Raw genomic sequence first — 15,895 nt, 5'->3', positions numbered from 1 at the left:
ACTCAGCCATCTTCTAGTTCTTTGCAAGTATGGAGTGAAGGTCCACCCGAAGTAAACTTTACTGGCCTGACAGCTGGAATTCCTGACAGATGTTTCTGCGGAAGGGAAACCGTTATGAAATGTTCCACCACAGCCGACAATCCTGGAAGGATTTTCTTTGGATGCAATAACCATGAGGTTGTTAGATTTTATGATGGTTTATTCGTTTGGTATAATTATTATTTGAGTATATATAATATTCTTATGGTATATTTACTTCTATGATACGGTATAGGATGGAGAGGACCATATTATGAAATGGTGGGATGAGGCTATTATGCAAGAACTTCAAGCAATAAGAGGTGGAATTTCTGACCAAAGGGATTCTATTACAGCCATCCAGGAAAATGATGAAATGCTATGGGTTCAGCAGGAGCTAGAGAAGGTGAAAGATCAGATGAAGGAATTACGTCTGTCAATTCGTCGTGTACGCGGGGTGGTCGAAAATGTCTTAATCGCCGGTATAATCTTAATTGTTGTATTAATCTCTTTTTCTTCGTAGATCTTTCAAGTAAAATCTGTGAACCTCTCTTTATCGTGGCCGCTTGATAGAATGGCGTATTTATGTCTGTAATCTGTTAAACTTGCTTCAGTTTCTTTAATATTTGGATGATATCGTTGACTTCATTTTTTGACCTATTTAGTAGACTTCTCTATTTAGAAATCAGTCGACGAATGATACTCATTAATGATTTACGACGCGACGGTTTGCGTTATTAATTATGTAACTGTTCATTGTAACCGTTTCGTCTCGTATATATAAACCAGCCCGGGGCCTTTTGATTATTTTAAAACTGCAACCAAAAAAGCTATCAGTAAATCATTTCTTCTCTCTTTTAAAAAAATAAGTTCATCTTCAAAGTCTTGGACGGCGAAGAATTGGTGATTGAAAGTCTTGTATCGGTCAATATAAATCATCCACGCTTAATTGGAGACTGATCACGGTTGGGTAATTGAAATTTTCTCTATATCACTACAATTCATCATATCATTCACGTTTGTTTCATTCTTAAAAATATTCTATATCATATTACTATATCATATCAGTTTTCCCAGAAAGAAGTCTACTTGATAAGTCTTTAGCATATTAGCAGAAAAATTAATATTATTTGATGGATTTACTACGTTTTAGTTTCCCCAGAAAGAAGTCTACTTGATAAGTCTTCAGCATATTAGTACAAAAATTAATTTGATTTGATGGATTTACTCCTTAAAGTACGTTTTAGTTTCCCAGAAAGAAGTCTACTTGATAATTCTTCAGCATAATAGTACAAAAATTAATTTGATTTGATGGATTTGCAGTTTAAAATACGTTTTACTTTCCCCAGAAAGAAGTCTACTTGATAAGTCTTCAGCATATTAGTACAAAAATTAATTTGATTTGATGGATTTGCAGTTTAAAGTACGTTTTAGTTTCCCCAGAAAGAAGTCTACTTGATATGTCTTCAGCATAATAGTACAAAAATTAATTTGATTTGATGGATTTGCAGACGGTTCAGTTTCCCATGGCGAAGTCTGCAAGAGAAGTCCTCGACATAATCTTTACAAGGTATAAATTGATTTGACGTTAGTTGGCGGTAATATTTATATTTTTTTAATTTACCAATACGCGGGATCCGGTTTTAATTGGTTTCTTTACAATTTTTTTATAGTTGTCCGGTTCTGTTTCTAATTAAACGGTTTTGGTTTTATAAAACCGGGATTATTTTAATTATTTTAAATTTTATGACTTGAAAACGGAGATAACAATGATAGTTATCTCTAATTCTTCCTCATAAGGAAACTCTTCGCTTCCCCTTTTCTCCGCCGTTTATCTCTGCCGATTTCGACGAACTCCTCCGCTTTTCTCCGCCGCTTATCGTCGCTATTATTCTCTTCGATCAAACTGAAGGTTTGACTTCTTCCGCAATTCGATAGTAGCCTTCTCTTGTTGGATTAGTCTTCCGCTTTCTCAATATTTTTTTTTAATCTTATCTTGCAGAATGGATGAGACAAAACCAGAATTTCCTTGGAAGTTTTACACGAAAGGTGATGAGCCTCTTCCTCAAAAAAGCATCGGCTATTACAGCAACGATACGAAGCTGTTTGATGAACTCTACAAAGCTCTCGAGCCGGATGAATGGGACGAGATTTATCAATCTCGACTGGGTGTCTTGTTAGAGTTTAACCGTCTCCAATTTGAATGGGCGTCCAGACTGGTTCACCATATGCTCACCTTCCAGATAGTCTGCAACAAAAAGTACGAGATTTGGAGTCTTGTTAACTCTAACCCTCTACGATTTTCTTTGAATGAGTTTGAGGCCATCACTGGACTTAACTGTGAAGATGTCGAGTCGTTGGAGGAGCCAGAGGTTGAGGTTACTGACCAGATGGAAGAGTTTTGGGAGAAGCTTGGAGTCGCTTTAGACAGTGGTCCGAGTATTGAGCAACTGATCGCAGCATGTAAGAACTCAAACGGTTGGGATAGAATAGATCGTGTTAGGTTGGGTTATTTAGCCATCTATGCTGGGTTTATAGAAGCTAGGAAACCATTAACACCCACCCGTCTAAATATGGCTAGGCTAGTCATGGATTTAGATGCATTTCTTGATTATCCATGGGGAAGAGTTGCTTTCAAGAACCTGATTCTGTCTATTAAAGAGAAGGACTTAAACAAGCAGAGTTACACCTTAGACGGATTTTTCGAACCTCTACAGATATGGGTGTACGAAGCTATGCCTGATTTTGCCAATTAATTAGGGAACCGTTCCCAGGTAATCCAACTCCACCGTTGCTTGCATACCGCGGTTCTCGTGGTAGAAAATATGTCAAATAGCATATTCTAAAACAGGTACGCATCCACGTGGTTTGTCTATAGTTTAACTTGCCTGATATGGGTGTACGAAGCTATGCCTGATTTTTGTTTTATATAAATTGTAGACAAACTTCAGACACTACAAAACCATTGGTGGCATGATGAGTCCTGTTTGGCAAGACGATGAATCAGATGAGAAGATTAAAAACATTATGAGAGCATTCAATGGGGATTTTTGTCCATGGAAGTGGGGGAGAGGTTTGTGGGAGACGGTTGGTATTTATCAATCCAACAATGCCAAGGTTAAGATTGAAGAAAAGGGATCGAGTAAGAGAGCCGGTGAATTTGATGAACCAAGTGGGAAGAGGCACTGTCCAGGTCCTTCGACTGACATGGGTGTCAACATTTTGGATGAGTTTAAAGATGAGCTCGCCATGTGGGAAGGAGCTCTGCTCGATCAGATGAGAGAAGGTTTCAACAGTTGCGATTTGCGGTTTGACATGTTGACTGAGAAGATTGAGAGCCTGGCTTAGGATCTTGACAAAATGAAGGGAGACGTAACTGGTACAAAACAGGCTGATCCTTTAACAAAGGAAAAGAAGGACTCTCAGGCAGCTACTGGTACGGAAGAGGATGCATCAAAGGAACAGAAGGAGGTTGAGGCACCCACTGGTACGAAAGAGGCCGTATCAAAGGAGAAGAATGACTCTAAGTCAGATATGGTTAGTTCTGAACACTTGCAATTTCCTACTACAATCCCTCACAATCACAATACCAGGTACAAGGCGAGGAAAAAAATATACTTCCAGAAGGACTCAACTTCGAAGACATAAAAACAAGTGATGTCTTCCTTATGTGAAGTAGACTTCCTTATATGAAGTAGACTTCTTTATCCGTATGAAGTAGACTTCCTTATGTGAAGTCGACTTCCGTATTGAAGTAGACTTTTAAATCCGTTTAGTCTTTGTTTGTTTTATTCGAACCTTTTAAACATATGCTGCGACTTTAATAGTATTTGTTTTCATAAATGATCATGTAACTTTTAAATCGAAATTTGCAGAACAAGCCAGGTCAATCTGAGACCCCGAAACCATCTCCAGCTGTTACTCGTACGAATACGAAGGTGGCAAAGATAGTCAGCGCTGATTCATCTGACACTGAGTCAGACCGACCTGTGTTTATTCGCACGGAAATCCCAACAGCTGCCGATTACACTGCTAGAGCCAAGAAACAAGAACCAAGGAAAGAAGCGGCCAGGATTGCGGCACAAGGCAAGATTGAAAGGGTTAAGAGGTTGGCATCAAGTCAACGTTACCCGTTTGTTGGTGATAACACTGCCAAGACTATCATTGCTGATAAGCCAGCCTCGTCAGCGTACAATCCTTTTGTTAAAGCAGACAAGGATTTGAAGAAGGTTTTTGTTGAATTCTTAAAGAAAGATCCGTAAGTTTACCAACTTTTATGATATGTTTCAAATTTTATATTGTTCGAAATCTAGTAACTTATATGTATCCAAACCCATTCATCACCCGCAGGACATACAAGAACAAGGTCCCAGAGAAATCCCGATGTTGTCTTTGGTGGCACGAACTGCAGACAAAAGCAGTGTGGCTACGAGATTCGGTAAGTCTACACTGAAAACTTCTACTTCAAGTATACTAGAAAACTTCGGTCTTCAATATTATATAACTTCGTTTTAAATCCATGTGGTTATCCAGCACATGGATGCGGTTTTGAACTGATATATCATTTGTGACATAGACAGGAGGGGTATCTTGGGGCAATTGCTGAAGCATCATCTCTGTTAAGGGATACGATAACTGAACCATCTCTGTTTTTTTGTCAATCTGATAATCTTCTACAGCCATTTCAAGAAGCTCAGCGTATGTACAACCGTGTCGCAAAAAAACATTCTCCCACCTTTGCGTCCATCCATATCAAAATGCCAAGACCCATTTCTCGTCACCCATACTCCGAAAACAACAGGTATTTGCGCCATTTACCTGAAAGAGTAAGCAGCAAGTCAAATACTCATTACACAGCTGACTACCCGTAGAAGTCTTAAATCAATAACCTAGATGCCTAACAAAACCAAAAACATGATTGATCCAAAAGTATAATATATTATCATGAAAAAAATATACAGAGGCAAGTACATAACCGATACAAAACAAATGAGGTACAAAATCAATAAGAAAAATTTATAAATTTCAACTAAACACTATTTCATTTAAACAGACTTCACTGATAACTCCAACAAGTTGACTTCCCAAATTAGTCTACCATTGTGACCTAACTGCCTATGAAAACCAGAAACTTGATTTCTCCATATGTATAATATGGATTCATGTCAAAAACATACAGATACAAGTAAATAACATGTATCAAAGAATACGTCAAGAAAATCTTAAAAATTATTCACCAATTTACAATAATTTGGTTTTCAATTTATGCTGACTTCATGTTGACATTAACGAGCAGACATAACAAAGACAATAACAGAAAAACTTCAAATGAAGTCTATTTCATGGGGTCTATTTTTGTAATTACAATTTTACAAAGCAGACTGCGAATGAAGACTACTATAAACGGTTGACTTCTTTTGTGGTCTTCCTTTGTTAATTTTTTGGTTAGTTTTGCAATTAAATAGATAAAACGAGGTAGACTTCAATGGGAAGTTCAATAGGTTAACTTCAAATATAGTCGACTCTGGTTAATTTTGCGATTGACCAACCCATTGACTTTACAGTATAGACTTTAACTATCCGTCAACAAGAAAAAGTAAACTTCGTCGTGGTTAGTTTTGCAATTGACCAAGTTTGACTTTCGCCAAGTAGACTTCGTACGAAGTCTACATTAATGATGACTTCGTTTGTAGTCTGCCGTGGTCATTTTTGCAATTGACCAACATTTGCATTTTTTAAAGAGTAGACTTCTTTTGCAGTCAACTAATTATTTTAATATATTTTTAATATATTAATATACGGTCAATGCTTAAATATTTTGGTCAATTACAAAAATAGTCACTATGGAAGTCTACTCGTTTATTATCGTAGGAAGACTTCTACTAGCAGTCATCACTAAGAAGTCAATAATTTGGTCAATTGCAAAAATACCCCTTAGTAGACTGCAAACGAGATATCGGTTGGAAGTATTGTAATGCAGTCTACACTATATTTTTTTGTTTTCAAGTGAAATTAAGGAGACTAGAATTTTAGTCTACGGGCTCGAAAGTCGATAAATTTTAAATTGCAAAACTGACCACATAGTAGACTTTACATGATATTATGACAGTTGGACTAACAAATGAAGTCTATTTTCGACAAAAAACAAAGAAAATCACAAAATCTACCGGAAAATAACCTTATCGGTGGTTGTTTCGCAATGTCAAGCACCAAGGACGTCGTATTTAGTCACCACTGAAGAAACACAGCGCCAATTTTCCTTGTTCACGAGATATAACAAGATTAACGAACTTTTATTTTTTTAGATTAAAATGGAGAGGAGATGGAAGAAAATGAAGTTCTCATAGCATTGGGTGTTATTTAAGCTTACAAATTTGGGTTGTTGAAGCATTAAGAGCTTCAAATTTGGTTGTTAATGGTGGTTGGAAAATTGATGTCAGTGGCACAACCGTAAATAAAAGAAGAAGATGAGGATATGGATGTAATAAACATTTTCGCCAGAAATTCAAATAAATCAGAAATAATGGCATTTCTGTGAATACATGGAATGCCAGAGGATTTAGTAGGGAGAAAGTGACAAATGTTGGAGAGAGAAAAAGAGAGGTCCAATTTTGCAATTGACTCAGATCAGGGGTCCAATTTTGCAATCATCCCTTCAAAATTTACCTAAAACATTTAATAATTAAATTGCAAAATTATTTTTGAAGTATCAATTAAATATATTTCCTATAAAATCATATGAAATGAAATTTAAAATCCCAAATATTAATTTAATTTTTAATCTCTTTTATATTCCCCTTAATTTAAGCTATATTGCTAGGTTATTCTATTGATTTTCTCTTTGTAGTAATTTTTTTTCTTTTTGGTAGGAGATGGGAGACAAAGGTCTCCGACCATAATTTATTCAAAAACTAAAAACTCACATACAAACTTGTCTTCGCAATGCAGTGCCATTAGCATCATCCGATAAAAGCGAAACAACCCTACTCGGAACTACCTCTAGAACATGAAAACCTAAATGAAGAGAAAACACATAGGCCGCTAAACCATCCGCCAAACGGTTAGCCTCCCTATACACATGCACAATACGGACACACCAGTCCCTTGAAATAAAGCCATGGCACAAGCGTACCAGGAACGACAGCGGATGCGAATCACTAACCTCTGTCTGAAGAAAACCGACCACCACTTCTGAATCAACCTCCAGTTCTAACCGAGACACTCTTTTACCCCACGCAAAATAAAGCCCGTAATATACACCCCATAACTCAGCAAGGACAGCCGAGCATATTCCAATATTGACTGCAAAACCACCTAACCACTTTCCTGTACCATCCCTTAACACCCCCGCAGCAGTAGCCAAACTCGTCCGATCCTGCGAGGCCCCATCCGTGTTCATCTTCAACCAACCCTCCCTAGGTGGTTTCCACGCGATCATTCTTTCTGTCCTCACCGGCTTATGCGCAGAACCTTTGTTTTTTAGAAACGCCTCTGATGTCTCCTTTGCCAAATCTTTTAAGAACAGCACTCTATCCCGACATTTTGGAAATGGGAATATAAATTTGTTTTTATATAGAAAATCATTAAATTACAAAATTTTGACTTAAAGAAACAATATAATGATCTTTATATAATTATATTTGGATCAAAAGAACTAAATATAATGATGAGTATACAAAAATATAATGATGAGTATACAAATTCTCAAAAAAAATTGGAGGTAAGAGTCTAAGAGAGAGTTAAAAATTTTGATTTAATAATTCTATTATAATAGTTAATTTTGTTAAAACATTGCATACTTTTAAAAATAAAATATATATACTTGTATGAAGATGATTTCTTTTGATTGATTCCCTCATTGGGCTTTGATTGAAATTAGTGTTGTTGAATCTGCATCGATAATTGTTTTTTAATAGCCACCAAATTTTTATTATACATATGTAATTGAACATTGAAAATAGTAAAAAGAGAAAGAAGGAAGGAAGAAATACATTAAAAAAAAAATTGAACAAAATATAAGATAAATCCAGCAAAATATATAATCACATTCTTACCATGAGTTTTGAATTCATGCAAGAACATAAACAAAACAAAGAAAATATTTAGAAATTGTGATATGGTGGATGATGATGTGAGAATGATTATTTAAAGGATTTCAAGGATGGAAGTTACATTTCTAATATAATTTTAGAGGAGTTACAATTATAATTTATAGTGTGTTTGAGTGAAAATGAATGAAAAAAAGTCAATTATATATTTTAAAGTGAATTATTATGTGGCTAGACTCATTTTTACACATTAATCGTTTAAAAGGAATATGAACATTTAATTCTCAAATAAACTTGATTTTTTTTGTAAAACCAACATATGTAAATTTAAATTTAACTATAGAAATTTAAACAATAAATATGAATAGATTAGAAAGGCAAGAAATATAAAAAAAAAATTATTTTTATATAAATAAAATAAAAATTGAAAACAATGTTAAATATATATATATATATATATAATACTTTCTAATTTAAAATATAGAATCAAACTCTTACAACACATGAGATATAACAACATTTTGATATTGGTGGGAGATGAGGAGAGAATGATTAATTATAAGATGATAATCCAAATTAGATAATGGAGATGAATCTTTAGAAATAAGAACAATGTAAAATATATATCATACAGTCTCTAAAATTAAAATTTTGCATTATAATTTTACAATGACATTTGATTTTTTGTAACCCATACAACAACAAAAAAAAAAAAATGAAAAATGATTTGAGGTATTGTGTAAGAGAATGAGAGAAGTGGAAGAGAATGGGAGAATATGAAAATGTGAACGTAAAAAATGCTAATATGAGAGAATGATAGAATCCTTATTTATATGATAAGAATTGATGAAAGTTAAAAAAAAAAGTGAGTGCATAATTATAATTTATTGTGTTTAAATAAAATTGAGTGGTGAAATATGATTAATGCATAATTTATTTATTTCAGTTATAATTTTATTTTAATGTGTGAGTTATAAATATATTGTGTTAATGGATCTTAAATATTGTTTAAGCAATTTGCATTAAATGAAAATCAACCAATAAAAAGAGAGTGAAAATGGATGGAAAAAGTCAATTATATATATTAAAGTGAATTATTTATGTGGCTAGACTCATTTTTACACATTGATTGTTTAAAAGGAATATGAACATCTAATTCTCAAATAAACTTGATTTTTTTTGTTAAAACCAACATATGTGAATTTAAATTTAACTATGAAAATTTAAAAAATAAATATGAATAGATTAGAAAGGCAAGAAATATAAAAGAAATATTTTATTTTTATATAAGTAAAATAAAAATTGAAAAATGTTAAATATATATAATACTTAAATTAAAATATAGAATCAAACTCTTACAACACATATGAGATATAACAACATTTTGATATTGGTGGGAGATGAGGAGAGAATGATTACTTATAAGATGATAATCCAAATTAGATAATGAAGATGAATCTTTAAAAATAAGAACAATATAAAATATATATCATCGGTCTCTAAAATTAAAATTTAATATTAAAATTTTACAATGATATTTCATTTGGTTTTTTGTAACCCATACAACAAAAATAAGAAATCAAAAATAAAATAAAAACGAAAAATGATTTGAATGATTGTGGAATAGAATGAGAAAAATATAAGAGAATGAGAGAATATAAAAATGTGAAAGTAAAAGAATGCTAATCCAAATTAGATAATAGAGATGAATCATTAAAAAAATAAGAACAATATAAAATATATATCATACAGGTTCTAAAATTAAAATTTAGCATTAAAATTTTACAATAATATTTTATTTGGTTTTTTGTAAACTATACAACAAAAATAAGAAATCAAAAACAAAAATAAAAATAAGAAAATGATTTGAGGTATTATGGAAGAGAATGAGAGAAATGGAAGAGAATGAGAGAATATGAAAATGTGAAAGCTAAAGAATGCTAATATGAGAGAATGTGAGAATGTTTATTTATATGATAAGATTTGATGGAAGTTACAAAAGAAAAGTGAGTGAATAACTATAATTTATTGTGTTTGAATAAAATTGAGTAGTGGAATATGATTAATGCATAATTTATTTTATTTCAGTTATAATTTTATTTTAATGTTTGAGTTATAAATATATTGTGTTAATTGGCTCTTAAATATTGTTTAAAAATTTAACAATTAAAAAGCAAATAAAAAATAAATAAACTAGAAAACATTAAAAGAAAATCAACCAATAAAAAAAACCAAAACTTTACTCTTTGTATATATGATTGGAGCATCATTTCACCAAAATATCTATCGATTTGGTTCAACCAACTCTTCGTTTGCAGATCGTGACGACCAAATTTCGATTGCCTATGATGACCAGCGGATTAGAGAGAGTTTCAGTTTCTTCTCGATTCTCCTCTAAAATCACATGAATGAGATCGGGATCTGGTCATGCGAAAGACAGAAGAAAGAACACAAAAAAAATTTACGCGCAAGTTTGTTTTTTTCTTTGTTTTACTTTTACTTACTCCTATTCCCCGTATGACACGTGTTCTAAGAATTCAGCTATGAAAATCTTAGCTAAAATATTTCCCATTTTCATTTATTTATTTTGCTTTAATCACTAAGAAATTTGTTATCATATACTCCCGTTGGAGATGATCTAAGAAAACGAAACAGGGTTTGTTATGTTTTGCGTCCCTACTCTGCACTCTTTGACTTCTTCTTCTTCTTCTTCGTGCTGTGGCCATCATCAGTCTCCTCGTCTCCTCCAGCTTTACTCTTCTTTTTCTTCTTCTCTGATTTCTCATTCTCCTCTGCTGTCTCCATCTTCCTCTTTTCTTTCTTCTTCTTTTTCTCTGACTTGTCCTCTTCCATTGCCACCACCTCTTCTTCTTCTTCTTCTTCTTCTTCTTCTTCTTCTTCTTCACCCTTTGCCTTCTTCTTCTTGCTTTTCTTTGCTGAGACATCCTTCCCTTCATCATCTAAACCAGGAACAGATCAAACACTGAGTCCACCATCACTCTAGGAGAACTCTGTTTTCAACTAAAAAAAGCTATACACGAAATACCATTCTTTTGCAGATTCTCTATGACTTCCTTCATTACATCCACATTCTTGCGTGGGGCAACACCTTTGTCATAAAATTCCAGCCTTTCCTCAACTTGTTCACGAAGCTTCTCACCAAAGGCAGTAGTTGCACCATCTGCGTAGGACATATCAAGGTACATAATTTAAAACTTAACAGCATTTCTCACAACACAAAGCTCTTCTCCAGGGTTGTCAGAACTATACCAGCGAAACAATCAATCCGGGATGCTATAGAGCACTTGTTAGCAAGATAACGAGCGATACGACCCTTGTTCTTAGCAGAGGCTCGGCCAATGAAGGAAGAATGGAAAATCAACCCATACTTGGGAGTGTTTCCACGTGTTTTAAGTGCCCTGAAACATCAGGGCAGTACATGTCACACGCAACACTAAAAGAAAAACTTGGGAAAATTAATATAAGACAGGGCCAGATATTGAACCTGAAAAGCGCCTTCTCAGCTCCAAGAATCTGGAGGGTGGATGATGGGCATTTAGCAAGGTTAGTCAGACTTCCAGCATGTGAAATCAAACGAGCACCAACCATTTCTCCAATCAAAGCTGCCAAATTAGGGGCAATGTCGCTCATCTTGGTAACGAGATAATCGTAGAGCTTCTTCCTGTAGTCAGCAAGATCCATAACTCTCTGAGCAAAGGTCTGTACGTTGATCAGGTCAACTGGTGACAAATCCTGACCTGTCAATAGGTAAGAAAATAACCGTCTCAGAACAATTGATATTAGAAACACTCATTTATTCATTGCTATAAAAAAAAACACGGCTCATGAAATATACCCATGGAAGCTTTTCCAGCTTCGACGACCTCCTTTGCCTTATCTTCATCCCCTAAGACTTCAGTAAGCATTGGGATGTGGTCTTCAGTCAACTTTGACTTGTCATCAATCATCTTTGAAACACGGGCGTAAAGATAGTTGTCATTAACTATCTTCACTAGCTCGGGGAAGTGCCACGAATACCATTCCCTGTGAGAACATTGTAACCAGTTCAGCTACCAATATTTCTCAAAGGTAAATTGCAACACAGAATCTGAAAGGGAAAAAAAGCACAAAACAAACCTGACTCTCATGGCAAAGGAATTGATATCCTTGTCAAGGGTGTCAAGCAGGAAAATAGCTTGAATAACCATGTTATCCACTCGGTTAACATTGAACTTCACCTTGGCTCTGCTGTAGCTATGAGCTAACCCAAGCTGAGATTTTTCAAGATCACCAGGCTACACAAATATAAAATGTTCATGAGAACACAAACCATAGGTAACGAGCAAAAAGACAAGAGAAGGCCTTTAAATACAAAGAAGGATGGCACACCTTTAGGTCCTTGATGAACCTATCAAAATGCTGGCGTACACCTCTAAGAAGCTCAAGTACGAACTCATTGCTCTGGCATGGGATTTTAGTTGCTTCAAAAATATGTGAACCGAGTTTAGGCTCAGCCAATCCTAAGCTAAACTTGGGTTTCTTTCCCTCCTTGACTTTAGGAAGATTCAACTCCAGGAAACTTCTAAGCTCGTCAGTCATAACACCTACCAACATCATATAAATCCAATTCCAGAGATCAAGGATATAATCAAAACAATGAAACAAAATCAGGACGCAAACAGATATATAAAACAAGAATCAATTGAAGCGCTTTCAACAATATATATATACAGGGGTTTTGAACTATGAGGTTTTAAATCTAAGGGTTTAACTTTTTAAGCTGAACCAAACACCTAAGCGATAGTCTCTGTTCTAGCTCTAAATCGAAGAACAAGCAGTGTATATAACAAGATAAACTCAACACAACACAACACAACACATGCAAATACAAAACAAGGAAAAAATGGGTAAAGAAGAGTCACTTTCGGTGATGGCGTTGGTTTGGTTGAGAGCATCACGAGCAGACTCGAAGGGGTGAAACGCTGTGAGCTGAACTACACGGCCAAAACGACTGAGGTCAGAGACGGAGGTCCGAACGGCCTCAGTGTTCTGTCCGATCTCATCTAGTCCGTGCACCTCGAAGATGGCATAGCCTGAAGAAGATTCGTACTGCAAATACATCGCCATTTTTGGAGGAGAAGAAACTAAAACCCTAACAACTCTACTGAGCGAGATAAATACACAATGAGCCGAAATTAGGGTTTCGGGGGTTGGGTTTAATACGATTTGTTTGATGGCGCTGCTTTGAACAATTTAATGGGCCTGGCCCATTATACGGCCTCTTAATTGTATTAGTGTGTATATATAAACATGATGGTAATTAATTTGGTCCTTATTCTACATCACGTCGTTGTTTATGCAGATGCTGATGTGCGTTTAGCTAGAAGGATTAAACGCGATACTGTTGAGAAGGGCAGAGATATTGCCACTATTCTTGACCAGGTTTGTGTCGCTCTATGCAAAGAATTTCGTTAATATCTCATAATTTATGTTTTGCGCTGACTCTTCATTTATGTTTTGATTGTGGAAACTTTATAATGCAGTACTCGAAGTTTGTGAAGCCAGCATTTGAGGATTTTATTCTACCAACGNATTTTTGAAGTATCAATTAAATATATTTCCTATAAAATCATATGAAATGAAATTTAAAATCCCAAATATTAATTTAATTTTTAATCTCTTTTATATTCCCCTTAATTTAAGCTATATTGCTAGGTTATTCTATTGATTTTCTCTTTGTAGTAATTTTTTTTCTTTTTGGTAGGAGATGGGAGACAAAGGTCTCCGACCATAATTTATTCAAAAACTAAAAACTCACATACAAACTTGTCTTCGCAATGCAGTGCCATTAGCATCATCCGATAAAAGCGAAACAACCCTACTCGGAACTACCTCTAGAACATGAAAACCTAAATGAAGAGAAAACACATAGGCCGCTAAACCATCCGCCAAACGGTTAGCCTCCCTATACACATGCACAATACGGACACACCAGTCCCTTGAAATAAAGCCATGGCACAAGCGTACCAGGAACGACAGCGGATGCGAATCACTAACCTCTGTCTGAAGAAAACCGACCACCACTTCTGAATCAACCTCCAGTTCTAACCGAGACACTCTTTTACCCCACGCAAAATAAAGCCCGTAATATACACCCCATAACTCAGCAAGGACAGCCGAGCATATTCCAATATTGACTGCAAAACCACCTAACCACTTTCCTGTACCATCCCTTAACACCCCCGCAGCAGTAGCCAAACTCGTCCGATCCTGCGAGGCCCCATCCGTGTTCATCTTCAACCAACCCTCCCTAGGTGGTTTCCACGCGATCATTCTTTCTGTCCTCACCGGCTTATGCGCAGAACCTTTGTTTTTTAGAAACGCCTCTGATGTCTCCTTTGCCAAATCTTTTAAGAACAGCACTCTATCCCGACATTTTGGAAATGGGAATATAAATTTGTTTTTATATAGAAAATCATTAAATTACAAAATTTTGACTTAAAGAAACAATATAATGATCTTTATATAATTATATTTGGATCAAAAGAACTAAATATAATGATGAGTATACAAAAATATAATGATGAGTATACAAATTCTCAAAAAAAATTGGAGGTAAGAGTCTAAGAGAGAGTTAAAAATTTTGATTTAATAATTCTATTATAATAGTTAATTTTGTTAAAACATTGCATACTTTTAAAAATAAAATATATATACTTGTATGAAGATGATTTCTTTTGATTGATTCCCTCATTGGGCTTTGATTGAAATTAGTGTTGTTGAATCTGCATCGATAATTGTTTTTTAATAGCCACCAAATTTTTATTATACATATGTAATTGAACATTGAAAATAGTAAAAAGAGAAAGAAGGAAGGAAGAAATACATTAAAAAAAAAATTGAACAAAATATAAGATAAATCCAGCAAAATATATAATCACATTCTTACCATGAGTTTTGAATTCATGCAAGAACATAAACAAAACAAAGAAAATATTTAGAAATTGTGATATGGTGGATGATGATGTGAGAATGATTATTTAAAGGATTTCAAGGATGGAAGTTACATTTCTAATATAATTTTAGAGGAGTTACAATTATAATTTATAGTGTGTTTGAGTGAAAATGAATGAAAAAAAGTCAATTATATATTTTAAAGTGAATTATTATGTGGCTAGACTCATTTTTACACATTAATCGTTTAAAAGGAATATGAACATTTAATTCTCAAATAAACTTGATTTTTTTTGTAAAACCAACATATGTAAATTTAAATTTAACTATAGAAATTTAAACAATAAATATGAATAGATTAGAAAGGCAAGAAATATAAAAAAAAAATTATTTTTATATAAATAAAATAAAAATTGAAAACAATGTTAAATATATATATATATATATATAATACTTTCTAATTTAAAATATAGAATCAAACTCTTACAACACATGAGATATAACAACATTTTGATATTGGTGGGAGATGAGGAGAGAATGATTAATTATAAGATGATAATCCAAATTAGATAATGGAGATGAATCTTTAGAAATAAGAACAATGTAAAATATATATCATACAGTCTCTAAAATTAAAATTTTGCATTATAATTTTACAATGACATTTGATTTTTTGTAACCCATACAACAACAAAAAAAAAAAAATGAAAAATGATTTGAGGTATTGTGTAAGAGAATGAGAGAAGTGGAAGAGAATGGGAGAATATGAAAATGTGAACGTAAAAAATGCTAATATGAGAGAATGATAGAATCCTTATTTATATGATAAGAATTGATGAAAGTTAAAAAAAAAAGTGAGTGCATAATTATAATTT

The 15,895-nt window shown here is 33.9% G+C and overlaps 1 protein-coding gene across 1 annotated transcript; it reads right to left on the bottom strand.

Annotated features, from left to right (window-relative positions):
* Positions 10,617–13,241, bottom strand: LOC104758862 (nucleolar protein 56-like). The gene is made up of 8 exons (XM_010481822.2): positions 12,989–13,241; positions 12,456–12,670; positions 12,204–12,361; positions 11,923–12,110; positions 11,572–11,824; positions 11,337–11,485; positions 11,113–11,247; positions 10,617–11,026 (listed from the first exon to the last, which is right to left on the bottom strand). Exons 1-8 carry the CDS (start codon positions 13,191–13,193, stop codon positions 10,743–10,745), a joined length of 1,587 nt encoding a protein of 528 aa, XP_010480124.1. The 5' UTR covers positions 13,194–13,241; the 3' UTR covers positions 10,617–10,742.

The sequence above is a fragment of the Camelina sativa genome, chromosome 17 (genome assembly GCF_000633955.1).
Source record: "Camelina sativa cultivar DH55 chromosome 17, Cs, whole genome shotgun sequence".
Classification (NCBI taxonomy): Eukaryota; Viridiplantae; Streptophyta; class Magnoliopsida; order Brassicales; family Brassicaceae; genus Camelina; species Camelina sativa.
This window is presented reverse-complemented; position numbering and strand designations above follow the sequence as displayed.